This window comes from Camelina sativa, chromosome 12 (genome assembly GCF_030686135.1).
Source record: "Camelina sativa cultivar CO46 ecotype springtype chromosome 12, ASM3068613v1".
Taxonomy (NCBI): domain Eukaryota; kingdom Viridiplantae; phylum Streptophyta; class Magnoliopsida; order Brassicales; family Brassicaceae; genus Camelina; species Camelina sativa.
Window position 1 is genome coordinate 21508373 of NC_141891.1, and position 15471 is coordinate 21523843.

At 33.1% G+C, this 15471-nt stretch overlaps 2 protein-coding genes and 2 pseudogenes across 2 annotated transcripts; 3 read left to right on the forward strand and 1 right to left on the reverse strand.

The window, feature by feature from the left end:
- Positions 1-273: 273 nt before the first annotated feature.
- LOC104732455 (putative pectate lyase 14) lies at positions 274-3976 on the reverse strand. Its single transcript, XM_010452003.3, has 7 exons — positions 3741-3976; positions 3575-3634; positions 3386-3454; positions 1401-2043; positions 977-1080; positions 718-856; positions 274-592 (listed from the first exon to the last, which is right to left on the reverse strand). Exons 1-7 carry the CDS (start codon positions 3815-3817, stop codon positions 371-373), a joined length of 1314 nt encoding a protein of 437 aa, XP_010450305.1. The 5' UTR covers positions 3818-3976; the 3' UTR covers positions 274-370.
- Positions 3977-4685: 709 nt separating this feature from the next.
- On the forward strand, positions 4686-6208 carry LOC109127984 (AT-hook motif nuclear-localized protein 8-like; annotated as a pseudogene).
- A 1487-nt stretch (positions 6209-7695) lies between these two features.
- On the forward strand, positions 7696-9093 carry LOC104732454 (uncharacterized protein At4g13200, chloroplastic). The gene is made up of 3 exons (XM_010452002.3): positions 7696-8026; positions 8226-8380; positions 8707-9093. The coding sequence occupies exons 1-3, from the start codon at positions 7837-7839 to the stop codon at positions 8926-8928; spliced, it is 567 nt and encodes a 188-aa protein (XP_010450304.1). The 5' UTR covers positions 7696-7836; the 3' UTR covers positions 8929-9093.
- A 518-nt stretch (positions 9094-9611) lies between these two features.
- LOC104733753 (germin-like protein subfamily 1 member 13) lies at positions 9612-10381 on the forward strand (annotated as a pseudogene).
- The last annotated feature ends 5090 nt before the right edge of the window (positions 10382-15471 follow it).

Genomic DNA, 15471 nt, shown 5'->3' on the forward strand with positions numbered 1-15471 from the left:
CTGTTTTTGTTAATGGTCACCATTTTCAGACACAATCTTTTGAACTACATAGCTCTATTAGTTTTGATGTTTGTAATGCTTCACTTAGATTGGTTATATCATCTATTTTTTAACAAAAGCATTTTGATTTTATTTATAATTAAAAGTCCAAAGAGAATGAAAATAAGTAATTTGGGATCTGAAGCAAGTTCATTGATAGAAGATTATATATATTTAGATAGATATACATTAGTAGAGAAATGCACTATACTAAACAACTTGGGGGCAAAAACATGGGAACAAAGAAAAATGAGTTATTTTTTTCTTCTTTTTCTCACCTTTCATATATTTTCTATATATGTTCTGTTTTTGGTTATACAAATACAAATAATTAACAAAGCGTACCGATCCTGCATTTCAAAGCACCAGAGCTAGAGGTAAGCATACCTACAAGGGAAGATGATTTAGCAGCCAAACTAGACGCTCTGGCGTAATTTGCAGAAGCTCCAGCTCCAGATGAAGTGAAGTAGGCACCATTGAGCATTAAGTCTCCTTGGGATCTCCAGTTCCAATCGTTCCATTCTCCTTTCCCTGCATTAACCCGTTTCGTCACCTGCCAGAAAAATATTCAAATCAGTCATTATGTTGATTAGAGTTACCAAATTATATCTTCTAGCTTAGATGCATGATGCATCTTTAAGCAATCTTGGTTAACTAGAAACCGGTTTTATCAAATACCTCCTTCGCGAACCGGTTTCCCGGGGCTAGGAACCGGTTTCCTTGACTATTGATGGTAGGGTTAGCACTTCCACCAATTGCATACATTTCCCAATGTGTGTAATCGTTGTTTACTACGTGGAAGTATCCATGCCTGCACCTGAAACAACACCAAACATACCAAACTCTAAAACAGTTGAAACCTGGATAGAATTTGACCACAGGAAAAAAAAAAAAAAAAAAGAACCCCAAGAAAATGTAAGAAACTTAGATGAAAAACCTTGGCATCCTCTGTATAAGACCCTCTCCAAAATGGTTGTATGCAATGGTTACTTGCATCATTTTGTCTCTTGTGTAGGAATCGGTATGCCCCAACAAAATAGCCTGCATTATCATCTATATATTGTCAGCTTTTGAAGATAAGGCCAAGAAAGAAAAAAGACCCTACATGTTACTTGAATTTCACGTTCCCTTCTCTACTAATAATTTTCTAAACCCGAATTATCAGTTTCCGACTTTTACACAGTAAATGCATTCCTAAATCATCAACACTCTTAACTTCTGCATCGATACTAATAACACCTAAATCATTACCACTCATAACTTCTGGCACCTAGCGATACTAATATCTTTTGATATAAAACCTATCTAGTCCGCAAATCTTGGTAAACATAAACTACTAGAATCAATGAAAAATATCTAACCTCGTTGTGGTGAGTCATATAATTATTAGAGATGGTAATAGCAGTAGATCCCATAATTGCGTCGATCAATCCGTCCGCACAATTAGAAAGAGAATTATGATCAATCCAAATATGACTCGATCCAAAAATCGAGATCCCATCACCATCAGCCATCGTTCTCCAACCGTAGTGACTCTCCGAACTCCGAACCATAGCGTTACCAGTTCGCTTACAATCGTGAATATTAATCCCATGGATGATAATATTCGTAACGTACTGAATCGTGATACATGCACCACCAGCGATATGTACGTTCACGCCACGACCGTCGATGGTTTTGAAGCTATTCATGATTAGTTCTTGGCTTAAAGTGATGACCATGTCACGTTTAAAGACGATCCATAGTGGTTGGTCTTGAATCACAGCGTACCGTAGCGTACCAGGTTTAGGATTAACCGGATCATGATCAGATGGATCAGTAACAATGTAGTAACGTCCATCACGGCCTCCTACTGCGTTACGACCAAAACCAATAGCACAACCTGCTAGTCGTTTTCTCTGGCGATGCCATTTTTTATCGCATCGCCAACAATCATCGATGGGGTTTCCGGTTGAACAGGAGAAGAACCCTAGCTTTCTCCGATACGTACTATTACGTATGCTCCTGCATGTTTCCAAATAATAGAATGAAATTACAAAAAGAGAACAAAGTTTCAAAACTATATCAAATTAACCCGTGAGTTTTGGGATTTTTTGGATACACACACCTACGTGAGTGAAGCACACCTACGTGAAGAAGTCAAAATAGAGGAGACAGGAAAATGAAAAATATAAGGAAGCATTGAATATAATTTTGACAAGGTGAGGTGGCCCCACGTGGGTAAAATTTAATGTTGTCTTGTATAAGGGAATTTTATATTTCATGTTCATGGGATACGATCCATATTGGAACCTTTTGGGGTCATATTTTTCTTTGTAATTCCGAAATTAAATGCAAAAACTATGGGTACCAGATTCAGATTTATATAGAATAGATAATATATACCATTGAAAATTTAAATTGTAAAATAAATTAGAAAAGTTTACATTTGACCCAAAAGTTTTGTGCCAAAAGAATTTAGAAGTTCTTTTTTCTTATAGTAAAATTAGAATTTCTTTATTAACCAATAAACTTATGTGAAAGATTAGACGATTTGTCGATCCTGAAGATTTTATTTATATTGGAATTTGCAATATACTGATGATAGTAATACCGAATTACTGATACATTTTTTTTAACTAGAGAATAATTATAATAGTTGTTAATTCAGATATAAACAATAATCTAATATTAGACAGTATTCAAAATATTAAATCAAGAAAGAAAAGTAAATGTATTTTTCTTTTATATAGTTAACATTCTCATGATATCTAAATGATAAAGATAAATTAATATGTAGAAGACAATAAAAAATTTAAATGATAAAAATTTAATGACATGATTTATAAATGATTTTTTTTCTTTTTTTTTTTAAAGAAAATTACCACTCTTTGTCTTTGAGACTTGAGAGTATGTATATAGAAAACATTAATACAAAGGCGTCGGTGGATCTTAAGAAGAAAATAGTGAGGTATATAAATGGGAATCACGGTTTGTGGTTTTATTCAATAACACTACTGTTCTTCTGTCAGAAGTGTTTTCACATGTTACTTTATTTATTTTTCTTTCCTTGCAGAGTTAAGAAATAAGAGTACGCCTCAGGCAGGGTCACATAACTTTTTAACTTGGTGCTTATTTTAAAAAAAAACATTACTAAGCCAAACCAACTTTTTACAAAGTCAGAAATTATAGATGTCGAAAATGTTTTTCTTGGTCTACTGACTGACTCTACACATAGGTTTAGTAAAGTTAAAGCATCATATGATTTGACTATCTAAAAAACGTTACTAATACGAAATATATCTAATAAAGTGGTTTTCCAGTTTTATAATATATGTATGTAGTGACTAGTGAGCTAGAAACTCACATATCGACCATTGCTGCTATTTCATCTGGGTCTTTAACGGCGTGGTCATGCCATTCACCGTCTGATAAACTGAGAAAACAGAACATGCAAAACGACATCGTTTTTAATATCGTAGAGAAAGAATCTGAACGGCTGAGATCAAACAAAATCTCTACACACAAAAAAAGCTGAAATGAGGAGAGAACTCACTTATCCGCCGTTGATGTATTTCTTGAGCTGTCATGTTTCGATTCCCTTGTTTCTTGAACTCTGCATTGGAACACACAACAACATAAGAATCTCTGTCGGAACAATATATAGAAGAAAATAAAACAAAATGGGAGATCACAACGTTGAATTGAATCTTTGAACTTACGCATTTGCATGGACACAGAGTGCTAGGATTATAAGTAGAGTTGCTGAAATTGAGAATAATCTTCTAAGGACAACCATTGTTGACTGTTGTTAAACCTTTTTCTCTACACTCTGATAGAGAGAGAGAGAGAGAGATGAGGGGATATGACTAAGTGAATGTGAGTGATCTAGAGAGAGATAGATGAGATGAGAGAGGTGACGAGAGGGTTTATATATAAAAGTATAAAACTAGTTTGCAAAGGAGCTATGTAACTCCGTTAACTATATATGTCGACGCGTTTCTTTTTAATGGCGTTTTCTATCTGTACATTCGGTTAATCAGTTCGAGTTATTCTTTGTTTGAGTTTTATTTTTTATTTTTATATAAGAAAATAATTTATATGGAATAAAGTTATATCTGAGATAAGAAATCTTTAATTTATTTGGAATAAAGGTTCGAGTTTTTGGGGTTCTAATTTTTTTAGTATTGAGAAATATATCTCATTGGGGATATATATATATATATATATATTAAACTATTTTTTATTCGATTTGTTTTTTTCCCTGAAAAATAAATTATAATGAAAAGATAATAAGTAATTAATTTTAAGTCAGATTGTAGATTTTTTAAAAAATTAAATGTATATTTTTATATGTATTCATTTTTAAAAATAATTATTTTTATAATATGTATGCTATAAAAAATGCTATAAAAAACTGTGTATGATATATCAATACAATAAAAACACAATGTGTTGCTTTCCTTTTCTGACGCATCAGTCTTTTAGGTGAAGGAGAAGTTAACACATCAGTTAAAATGTGTAACCAATAATTAATACACGTCATTGTTTTTTTTGACAAGGTGTACACATTGATTTCTTCTTCTCTTTTATATGTCAATTTCTTCTTCTATCTGTCGATTGATTCCTTTTTTCTTCGTTTGTAGTGATCTATGAGAAACCACGATTGATCCGGAGCCTGGAGATTTGAAGATTTCTCAGAGTTTTTTGGAACTCAATGAATCGGGTGGAGGACAATCTGAAGAATGTCGATTGTGGTTAAATGATGCCTCCTTCTCAACCGATGAGATTTGGGATCAAGGATCAGAATCAACCACAAACCAAGAAAAAGCGAGGTAGGCCTAGGAAGTACACTCATGATGGTAGCATTGCGTTGGGTTTAGCTCCCACATCTCCTCTTCTCTCTGCCGCTTATAATTCTTATGGTGGTTGTGGTGAAGGTGGTGTTGGAGATAATGGAGGAACTGGAACTCTGTTGATCCACCTGGTAAACGAGACAGAGGAAGACCTCCTTGTTCTAGCAAGAAACAGCTTGATGCTTTAGGTATTAAACAAGAACTCTACAGTTTGAATCTTTTAACACATTTTGTTTTGGATTACATGCAATTTGATTTGATGGGTTTGTTTTTGTAGGAGGCGCTGCAGGAGTTGGTTTTACACCTCCTGCAGAAGACATGAGAGGTAAAGTGTTGTTGTTCTGTTTTAGTAATCTCAAAATGTAACTGTATCATTCTTCAAGATTGTAATTTGTTTGTTTTAGTGAATTTAGATGGAAGAATGAGTTTTGGATGTTGTTCTTTTGGTAAATTGGTATGAAATTTACTTACTATTTTCTTCACGACATAGCGGCAAAGGTGATGGCTTTTTCGGATCAAGGGCCAAGAACAATATGTATTCTCTCAGCAAGTGGTGCAGTTTGTAGAGTGACGTTTCGTCAAGCTTCTCATTCTGGTGGAATCATTTCTTATGAGGTTTAAAATTATGTTTGTTTGTTTTTTTTTCTGTCTTTTAGTATTAAGCTTTAGTCTTAGTACGTCTTTAGTGTTGAGATTTGTATGTGTTCTTTTGCTGGGACGATTTGAGATCGTTACTCTCTCAGGCTTGTTTTTGAATTTATGAGGTAAATAGTTCAATAAACAGAAGTGGTAGCTTGAGTGTCTCTTTGGCTGGACCTGATGGCTGGTTCACTGGTAGCTGCAACACAAGTCCAGGTACAGAACGTGAACTCTTGTTTTGAAAGCCTAGCCTTGTTCTGCAATTCTGTAAAATGACATGTTCGGTCATTTTTGTTTGATAGGTTTCACTTTTCATCTTGGTTTAATAGATTTAAGCGCAAATACAATATGTTTAATCGATTTACGTTCATTTGTTTCTTGATGTGATATAGGTTGTGGTTGGAAGCTTTGTTGCAGAAGCAAAGAAACCTAAACAAAGTAGCGTTAACAATGCTAGGGGACAGATTCCTGAACCGGTTTCAGCGCCTGCTAACATGTTGAACTTTGGATCAGTCTCTCAAGGACCATCTAGCGAGTCATCAGAAGAGAATGAGAGCGGTTCTCCAGCAATGCACCTCTTCATCTTTGGCCTAATCATGGTCTATGCAATGAATTTGCTGCGGAAACCTATCTCGGTTTTGGTTTTGATTATGGTTAGGATGGAATTGATCTTTCATTCTTTTGAGATAGTCTGATCTCTTCTTTGTTGCTTACACAATCATAAGAAGAGTCAAACTTCATCTAATACAATACCTAATTTCTTATACTATAATAATTTCCAAAATAAAATTTTTAAACTAAGGACCTCAATTTTATGTACTACCAATGGACCCATAAAAATAAAAAGTTTTTTAAGAAGTTGTTAATTCACGTAAATTCAAAATTAACAATTAAAAATGTTTTAAACAATTTTGTTAATACTCCACCAATGGAGGTGCTCTTAGTGTTCTTAGAGTCAATTTAGTATCAGTTTTGTTCCTAATTATTGCTTAACTTGCATAATATTGCATTAGACGACTGCTGTGGATTTAGTTGGTCATTTAAATCATGAGAATTATTTTTTATATATATATTTTTTATTAATTTCTACAGCTAAAGTTTTTTTTTTTAAATTAATTTTCTTGAAAATGATTTTGGCTTTGTCATGTTAACATGAGTTTTGAGAATGCACATTGTTCTCTTCCCATGATAAAGTTTATTTGAGGTACATTAATATCACTTCTCGGGCTATAATAAGATTTTGAATTGCTTTGTTAAAGAGCTGCATATGATTTTTTGACAAATGCAACAATCCCATGCTAACAAAAGCTGCATATTCAAATTAGAGTTAGTTAGGTTATTTATATAATTAATTTTACTCGATTTAATTGTAAACATTTATAAGCCATCCTAGACTTGACTTTGAGATTTTTCCATTTATATTTATTAGTGCATTTTTTTATCTTCTCATTGTATAAACTATAGTTTTTACAATTAATCCAATTCTAAGAAAAAAAAAATCATATTTTCAATAATTAAATATATTTAAAAATAGTTATAAAAAGTATCCTGCAGCGTAAAATGATGGATAGTGAATTAATTTTTCATCAAAGACTGAACTATGATCTTGAATGTATTATGAGTATTATCTTATAAGGGCATTAGCAAGTCTGAGGTACTTTAAATAGGGATTTGTACTCCTTAGCTTTATGAGAAGGGGATGTTAAATGTCTGCCTATACATGTTGGTCTATTTGGAAAATATTAAATTTATAATGATTGTCCATAGGTTATATGAGCTGTGATGAGAAATCTAACAGACTAAAATTACAAACAACATACAAAAATTAAATATAAAAATATATATAATAAAAAAATTAGAAAAATAACCCGCGGAGTAACACGGGTACTATCCTAGTTGATAACTAAAGAAAATGCCTATTAGAAAGCTCATTTCTCAAAGAAATGGCTATAGCTATGCCTATTCGTAAGTGGGGAACTACAGTTTTATAACACGATACACAAATTGATATTTCATCAATCAAATCAAAATGCTTTTCCTCCAACAATTTGAGTATTAGAATATAGTAATTAATGAAAAAATAGTTATGAAAAAATGATAAAATATTACCTTTTAGTTGAAATTAAAAACAAATACTAAGTTTTATTATTTTTAGATTATTTAAATTATGAGTTTAAAGGCTAACGGGAATATCATCCATTTGATTCACAGAGGTTTCGTTGGGCCTTGAAGGCCCAATACTTCGAATCCGTATCGACTGGTCAAAAACCCGAAACCCGTGTTCATCTTCCTGAGACGGTTTGAGAGAGAGAGAGAGAGAGAGATGAGTAGCTTCACGATTCCTTGTTCTTCCTCATTCTCTCTTTCAAATGTCTATAACCAACCGTCTCGTCATCGCTTCATTCTCCGCAATTCTCGTTCCAATTTTGAGGTTCGCCGGTTAAGATTAGGTGTGACGCCTCGCACAAGAACTGCTAGTTTACAGTGCAATTGCTCCAGCAAAGGCACCGGAGGTACAGATCCATGTGCTAATCTCTTTGTTTCTTGAGTATTAAAAACAAAAATTGCGCATTGATTTTATTTTTTTTAATTTTTTTTTTAGGGTTTATCATCATTTTTTTCATTTGATTGAGTAAATGGATTCTTATTTTTGGGGGTTTTGTTTTGAGAATTTTGATAAAACAAAAAATTGGTTTTTTTATTTTTGCGCAGGTGAAAATGAGAACAAAAGTGTGTTAGATGCCTTCTTTTTGGGGAAAGCATTAGCTGAGGTTATCAATGAGAGAATTGAGTCTACTGTTGGAGAAGTTTTGGGTACTATTGGAAAGTTTCAAGCTGAGCAACAGAAGAAAGTTCAAGAGATTCAGGTTTATTTTTCAGCTCTTCCTCTTGTTTTTATTTTTATCAGTGAATCTTGTAATGAATGAAAGCATTGTGTTAGGTTTGGAAACTCTGTTCACCATAGAACTAGAGAAGATACTCAAACAAGTTAGTTAATTACTTAGCTGAGAAGGTTTGTGTGAGCTTTGTAGAACTGTCATTTGAACACACAGTCATTACTTTGCGAGATGACTATTTAAGTGTGATGATATGTATTCGAAAGGGTAAACTATTGTACACGAAAAAGGTCTTGATTGATTGATCTTTTCGTTACTGTGTGATTCGGTTTGGAGTTAACTCGTTTCAATTACAGGAAGAGGTTCTTGAAAGAGCCAAGAAAGCCAAGGAAAGAGCAGCTCGAGAAACCAAGGAGGAACAAGGACTTGTTGCTTCCAGTGCAACAACCATTAACCGGAAACCGGCTGTTAGCGTTGCTACCTCTGTAACTCCTACATCAACCGTTGAGAGCAGCACTATAATGGGTGGTGTAGTGGAAAGCTCGAGTTCTAATGATGAAGACAGCGTCCTGGGTTAAGTTAAAGAATTGGTAATAGTGGCAGAGACTGTTCTCAAACGGTTGAGAACATATTTGTTGATACATATATACTTGATAAGATGTAAGCAATAAAAGTTGACATAAGTGAAAACGTTAACCGTTAAGAATTCAGATGGCATAGACGATGCTTGTCGCTTGAACAAAGCAGGACTATACGACGACATTCTGGATATTTATATGGAGCATTGAAGCTCTTCTTGTAAACGATGAATATGGGAAAGGACAAAACATCACAAGTATCTTTATATATAAGATGAGGAACCACATAAATCGCAAACGAAACTAAGTGCTATATAATAGACCCATTCCATACGAAAGTGAGATGAGTGACCACTGACCAGGTCCATACTCGTACAGATATTCTAAAAGACTTGAATCTAGAAGTTGTGGGACTGTGTAAATAATAGTCGTGCATGCAAATCTAATTTTTTTTCTTTTAAAAAGAAAGAAAGATTAAGTTATAGATAGACTTGTTAAACGTTTTTCGACTGCCACTTTGTAACATGCGACTTACAAATGTATAGAATTACGTCGGACTACGTCAAATATGACATGCGCTTTTGCCTTATAAATATTGACCTCAAATGCTTTCACAACACCACACACACACATATATATTAAAGATCGTTAGAAAACATTAGCAGAACTCGTTATTTAAAACCATGATGGTTTCCAAGTGTCTCATCGTGATTACCTTATCTGCTTTGGTCATTTCCTTTGCCAAAGCTTACGATCCAAGTCCACTCCAAGACTTCTGTGTAGCCATTGATGATCCCAAAAATGGTGGTGCGTACGTATAATAACTCTGCTGATTATTATTATCCTCCTTTATTATGATTAAATTTTTCATTTTTAATATATGCTTTCCAAATCAATATTTCTATTTGCAGTTTTTGTGAATGGTAAGTTCTGTAAGGATCCGAAGCAAGCCAAAGCAGAAACTTTCTTCTTTTCGGGCCTCAACGAGGCAGGTAATACTGATAATATATGATGTCAAATCCAACGTGACAACAGCCAATGTCGATCAGATTCCAGGGCTAAACACCATGGGAATATCCGCATAGACTATGCGCCATATGGACAGAACCCGCCTCACACACACCCTCGTGCTACTGAGATCCTTATTCTTCTCGAGGGAACATTGTATGTCGGTTTTGTCTCTTCCAATCAAGACAATAACCGTCTATTTGCCAAAATGTTGCACCCAGGCGACGTGTTCGTGTTCCCCATAGGAATGATCCATTTCCAAGTGAATATGGGGAAGACCCCTGCAGTGGCCTTTGCTGGGCTAAGTAGTCAGAACGCTGGTGTTATCACGATCGCTGATACTGTGTTTGGGTCGACGCCACCAATTAATCCAGAGATTCTGGCTCAGGCGTTTAAGTTAGATGTCAATGTTGTTAAGGACCTTGAGGCCAAGTTTACAAACTAAATCATGTCATTACGAGTGTTTATTGTTGTGAAACTTATGTAATACGAATTAAAGGTTTGTGCTTAATAAAATAAAAAGGAGTTTATTCATGACCTAATATGATATTTAATTTTAAGTTTATTTTCCTATATACGATTCATTCTTACATATATATTTTTTAAATGTTAGAGTATTAAATTTTTCTGTGATAATCAATCAAGTGCAGAAACCTGGTGAAGATATGAAATAATAATACATATAACATTATTAAAAAAACTCAAAACAAGATAAAAAGTTAATCCCCTACATAATAAAACGGAAGTACCCAACATTTTTTTGTAGACTATATAATATGGGTTATAAGATTAATTATTTGATTATTTGATAGATTATAGGTTATATCATATATGGTTGTAACAATTAGTTAAATTTTGATTAAAGATCCTCTTAAAATGTATATTCGAAAGAATAAAATAAAATCTGCAAATAATATTTAATTAACCATATATAAGTAACAAAATCTCAAAAATTAATCACTCTTCCGCATATTAAGAGTGATTTCCGATTATACTACAAAATAAAATCATACCTAGCATCATTCCAAGCTTTTACTGAGAGATAAAATACTTTCTCTTTCTTAATTTTATAATCAGATAATTGTAATACAAAAAGTACTTATACATAAGAGGCTTTTTAGGACAACATTGGCCCAATTATGGCCCATTAATTCAAATAAATATGGAATGATCCGGCATGATATACATTTTATGAGAAAACCTATTAGAAAACCTTCACCAAACATGTTAAAAAATCTCCTATATAATATTACGGAAGTACACAACATTTTTTTGTAGACTATATAATATTCATAGGTTCGTTACAAAATAGGTTATAGATTAAATATAGGTTGGTTACATAAAAAAGATTTATAGATAATTGGTCAATTCGTGGGTTATATGAATACACTTAAGAATATCCCAAAGAATCATTTGATATCATCTAACTTATCATATTAATTTTCTTTATTAAATTATTCATCAAATAATTTTTTTTGATATTTAACTTACCATATTAATTTGTTAATTATCTTATACTTCAACTCTCATCTTTATATATGAGTCTATTTTGTGAAATAAATAAATTATCATATTATTTATGATAGTTAAAAAGTAGTTTTATTTCCGGATATACAATAAGTTGAATTTAAAAAAAGAAATATAAACTGTTCAATCTATAAAATATTCAAGTTTTAGTAATATTATTCTTTAAAAATAATATCTATTGAATTAAAAAATTTACTGATTAACGGGTCAAAATTTGAATATTTTAAATTCAATTTCATATTTTTTTGGTTGAATTTTATATTTATATAATATACTAAACTTTAAATAATTTATTTTGAAATATTTTTAAAATATTGAAACTTGATATTTTGAAGAATATCATAAATATTTAATATATCAAAAAGCTAGAAACTATAAACGCTCTAATTTGATTTGTTATAGCAATGGTCAATAATATGTCACTATAATATGAAATAATTTCAAGAAACCAAGTATATTAAAACACAAAGTATAACATATATTAAATTACTCATAATATAATAACTTGCTTTTTTAAAAACCAAATTTACAAAATTATATCTTATAATGACATTCAAGTCATGATGTAGAATATACATTATTGAAATAACTTCACATACATAAACTAATACAACATATTAAAATTTTATCTTAAATTATAAAATATACAAAAATTTGTATAAAATAAAATTTTGTATAAAATAAAATTTAACCGTATTATAGCACGGTACTTATCTAGAATCATTAAGAATATATAACTTACAAAATACTTTTTTTTTTCAAGCCATCATATTTAGCATATGATTTTATTGCATAATGTTTTATCCAAAATTTTTTTTAAAAACATTCACATAAATTATATTTTATATAAAAATTACAATATAAATAAAAAGAATTTCAATCCGTGCGATTTTACAATATAAATAAAAAGAATTTCAATCCGTGGATTAAAAACTACTCAAATAAAACAACCAAATCTATATTATTATTTTCATAGCATTTTTGAGAAGAAGGCTTGGAGTTCAAAGGTATTTACAACCAATGCAATTACCATTAAAATACTTTAAAAAAAAAATAAAACAAAAAATCGAAATATGCAAAATAAGGTATGTTAATTAAATATTCTCCTATCAATCCAATATAATTTTCCTAAATTATCTCCACTCTGAACCTAATTTTCTGCAAAACTAAACAAAATTTTTGCTTTTCCAATATAAAAAACTCTATATTCATTTCAATCAATCATATTCAATTACTTCAAATCTTTTAATTTTTTAAAAAATTCCTCCAGATTATCCGTCTTTAATATATATAAAATCTAAAGAGTTCCTCTACTAAATATAAAATATTTAATCTATAACAAGATTTGTGGAAAAGTAACATTATCAAATAAAATCCCTAAAAAATACATAAAACAAAAAAATCTTAAATTCCTAAACAGTCAGATTTCTGTATAGCAATTAATTTTTATAAATGTTTTGAATATATTATTAAATAAACTTTAATAAATTTAAATTATTTTGGACGGGTTATGATCGATATCCTTATAAATTTAAAATGTCAATAATCTATCGCTACGACCATCAGTATATTATACCAAAAAGTAATAAATTTCTAAAGATATAGTTTATATAGAAAATATAGGCCTGTGGTGTACCATTAAAAGATGGTCAATACAATTAAGTCTATCAGGATTACGGATTTTAGCAAGGTATGTTGGCGGGTTGTCCAAAAAACTACAAATGTACGATTAAAATAAATATTATATATATAAATAATATTGTTACATAGTTCTGTATATATAATACGTGAAATATGTGATAATGTGAGGAAATTTAATTTATACCAATTAAGATAACTACAAAATATCAATATTATAAGTTATTTTAAAATTTCTTTTTTTTTCTTTACCACTAAATTTTTTAAAAATAATTAATATAAAATTTAGGTTGAGGACATGTTTGGACATAACTTTAACGACCACGGTCTTAGCGGGTTGATCCGCTGCTGTCCATGAAAAAAGAAATGTGGACCGACTTGTTTGACACATCTATATACATGATTATTGTAACATCCGCGAACCAGAATTTTGGTTTAGGATGTACATCGATTGATGCAGGTGGAGCATCGGTCGATGATGGTTCCATTTCGTGCATTTTGACTTAAGTCAAACGCTGCGTTTTGGGCAAAGGGGAAAGAAAAACCCTTAAGTCGTTCTTTTTGTTTCATTAGACGACTTTAGCCGTTTTTGAGAAACAAAAGGAAGAGAGAGCTGTTCTTGAACGTTTTTGGTGATTTCTGGAGATTTGTGGCGTTTCTTGGTGAGATCTGTAGCTAGGATCGTTGTAGGAGCTTCCTAGGAGCTTGTTCTTATTTGTTAGAGGTTCAGATTCTTCTGTGGCAAAGGTAAGTGCATGACCATGGCTTATCTAAGCTAGAGAACTCTTTAATCTGCTTGTTGTGTGATGTTAGGCTTGTTAGATCATTGCTATAGACGTTAGGAAGCTTTCTTGTGGCTTGGGATCGAGTCTTGTGGTTGTAGGAACGAAGATCCGGCGAGAAGCTTCGAGAAAAACACGATGCTCGACGTTGCGTCGGTCGATGCAAGTGCGAGGACGGTGCATAAAACTCTAGGGTTTTCGTGTTACGTCGAGCATGCGTCGGTCGATGCAGATAGGGTATCGGTCGATGCAAGTGTAACTTGCATCGGTCGATGCAGCTTCAGTGTCGGTCGATGCATCCCCATGTGGCGTCGGTCGATTCTTGTTGGTGTCGGTCGATGCACAGTCCTGGTTTGTTATTATTGGTTGTTGATTGTTGCTTGATGGTTAGAGATGACTCTATTGCTTGTGTGTATAGCCCAGTAGATGGGAGGATTGCCTTACTGAGTGTTTATAAAATACTCATGCATTGCAATATGTGTTTGTGGTGCAGGTAAAGGCAAAGTGTGATCGTGGAATCAAGGCAATGAAGAGGAGGATGTTCTAGGGACTCGGTTTTATGTTGTCTAGCATTGCTAGGTTGCTAGAGTTGGGTCATTAGAACATTGCTAGGTTGCTGGTTGTATGATTTATGTTATTTGATTATTGGATATTTGCTGATGTTATGAATATTGGTTATTATATTTATTGGATATTATTTATTGGATATTGGTATTGTTATTCTGCTGTTGGTTGTGGTTGTGGTTAGGTGGCTAGTGGATATGGGACAACTAGTTGTAGTTATTTATTATATTATTATTTATTATTTATTATTATTATTTTTTTAAAAAAAAGGTTGGTCGTTTCATTTTGGTATCAGAGCCCTTACGGTTCTAGGTTTGGGTTCACTAGGTTTCTGTTGTGATGTTTGGGATTGTATGTCTTGATTGGTTATGTGAGTTAGTCAATTGTGTGTGGCATGGAGTCCTAGAACATCCTCTTCGAGCCGACTGTGTGATTCCACGGTGAATTTATGTTTCTGTGTTTTATTAGAAATTGTTTGTTTAGCCTTCTGTTCATGGTAGTGCAGATGGTTAGAGGTGATGTTGTGGCTGGTCGAGGTCGTGGACGCGGACGTGGTCGTGGACGCGGACGTGGTCATGGTAGGGGCAGGGTCCCAGTGGTTAGTGAGACCAAGAACCAGAGTGTGACAGCTGAGGGTGTTGGCGAGTCGCAGGGTGTTCTTGGGGATTCCGTGAGTGTGGTAGGAGGGGGCGGTATTGATGCTCCAGTGGCCGGTGATGCTAGGGTCCCGGGTGTGGGAGTCCCAGCGGGTGGAGTCCCTAGTACTGACGTTGCGGCTATGCTAGCAGAGGTGTTAGCACGGTTACCACCAGTGGTACCGGCTCAGGCTCAGGTAGTGCCACCAGTGCTGGCGGAGGAGCGGCAGCCAGTGGTTGTGGATGTGGGAGCACATGGAAGTTATTTGTCTATGCTCAAGGAGATAAAGGGTCTGTTCACTGAGAGGTTTTCGGGTGGTACAGATCCTACTGTTGCGAATGCGTGGAGGACGAGTGTGGAACGTAACTTCCATACTCTAAGATGTCCT

Excerpts from the sequence above, each read along its gene's own strand:
- LOC104732455 (XM_010452003.3), bottom strand. The coding sequence starts at position 3,817 with ATGGTTGTCCTTAGAAGATTATTCTCAATTTCAGCAACTCTACTTATA. Across the intron at positions 3,455-3,574 it reads AATACATCAACGGCGGATAA|TTTATCAGACGGTGAATGGC; the intron begins GTGAGTTCTCTC and ends CTGTTTTCTCAG. Across the intron at positions 1,081-1,400 it reads ATATGACTCACCACAACGAG|GCTATTTTGTTGGGGCATAC; the intron begins GTTAGATATTTT and ends ATGATAATGCAG.
- LOC104732454 (XM_010452002.3), top strand. The coding sequence starts at position 7,837 with ATGAGTAGCTTCACGATTCCTTGTTCTTCCTCATTCTCTCTTTCAAAT. Across the intron at positions 8,027-8,225 it reads CTCCAGCAAAGGCACCGGAG|GTGAAAATGAGAACAAAAGT; the intron begins GTACAGATCCAT and ends ATTTTTGCGCAG. Across the intron at positions 8,381-8,706 it reads AGAAAGTTCAAGAGATTCAG|GAAGAGGTTCTTGAAAGAGC; the intron begins GTTTATTTTTCA and ends TTTCAATTACAG.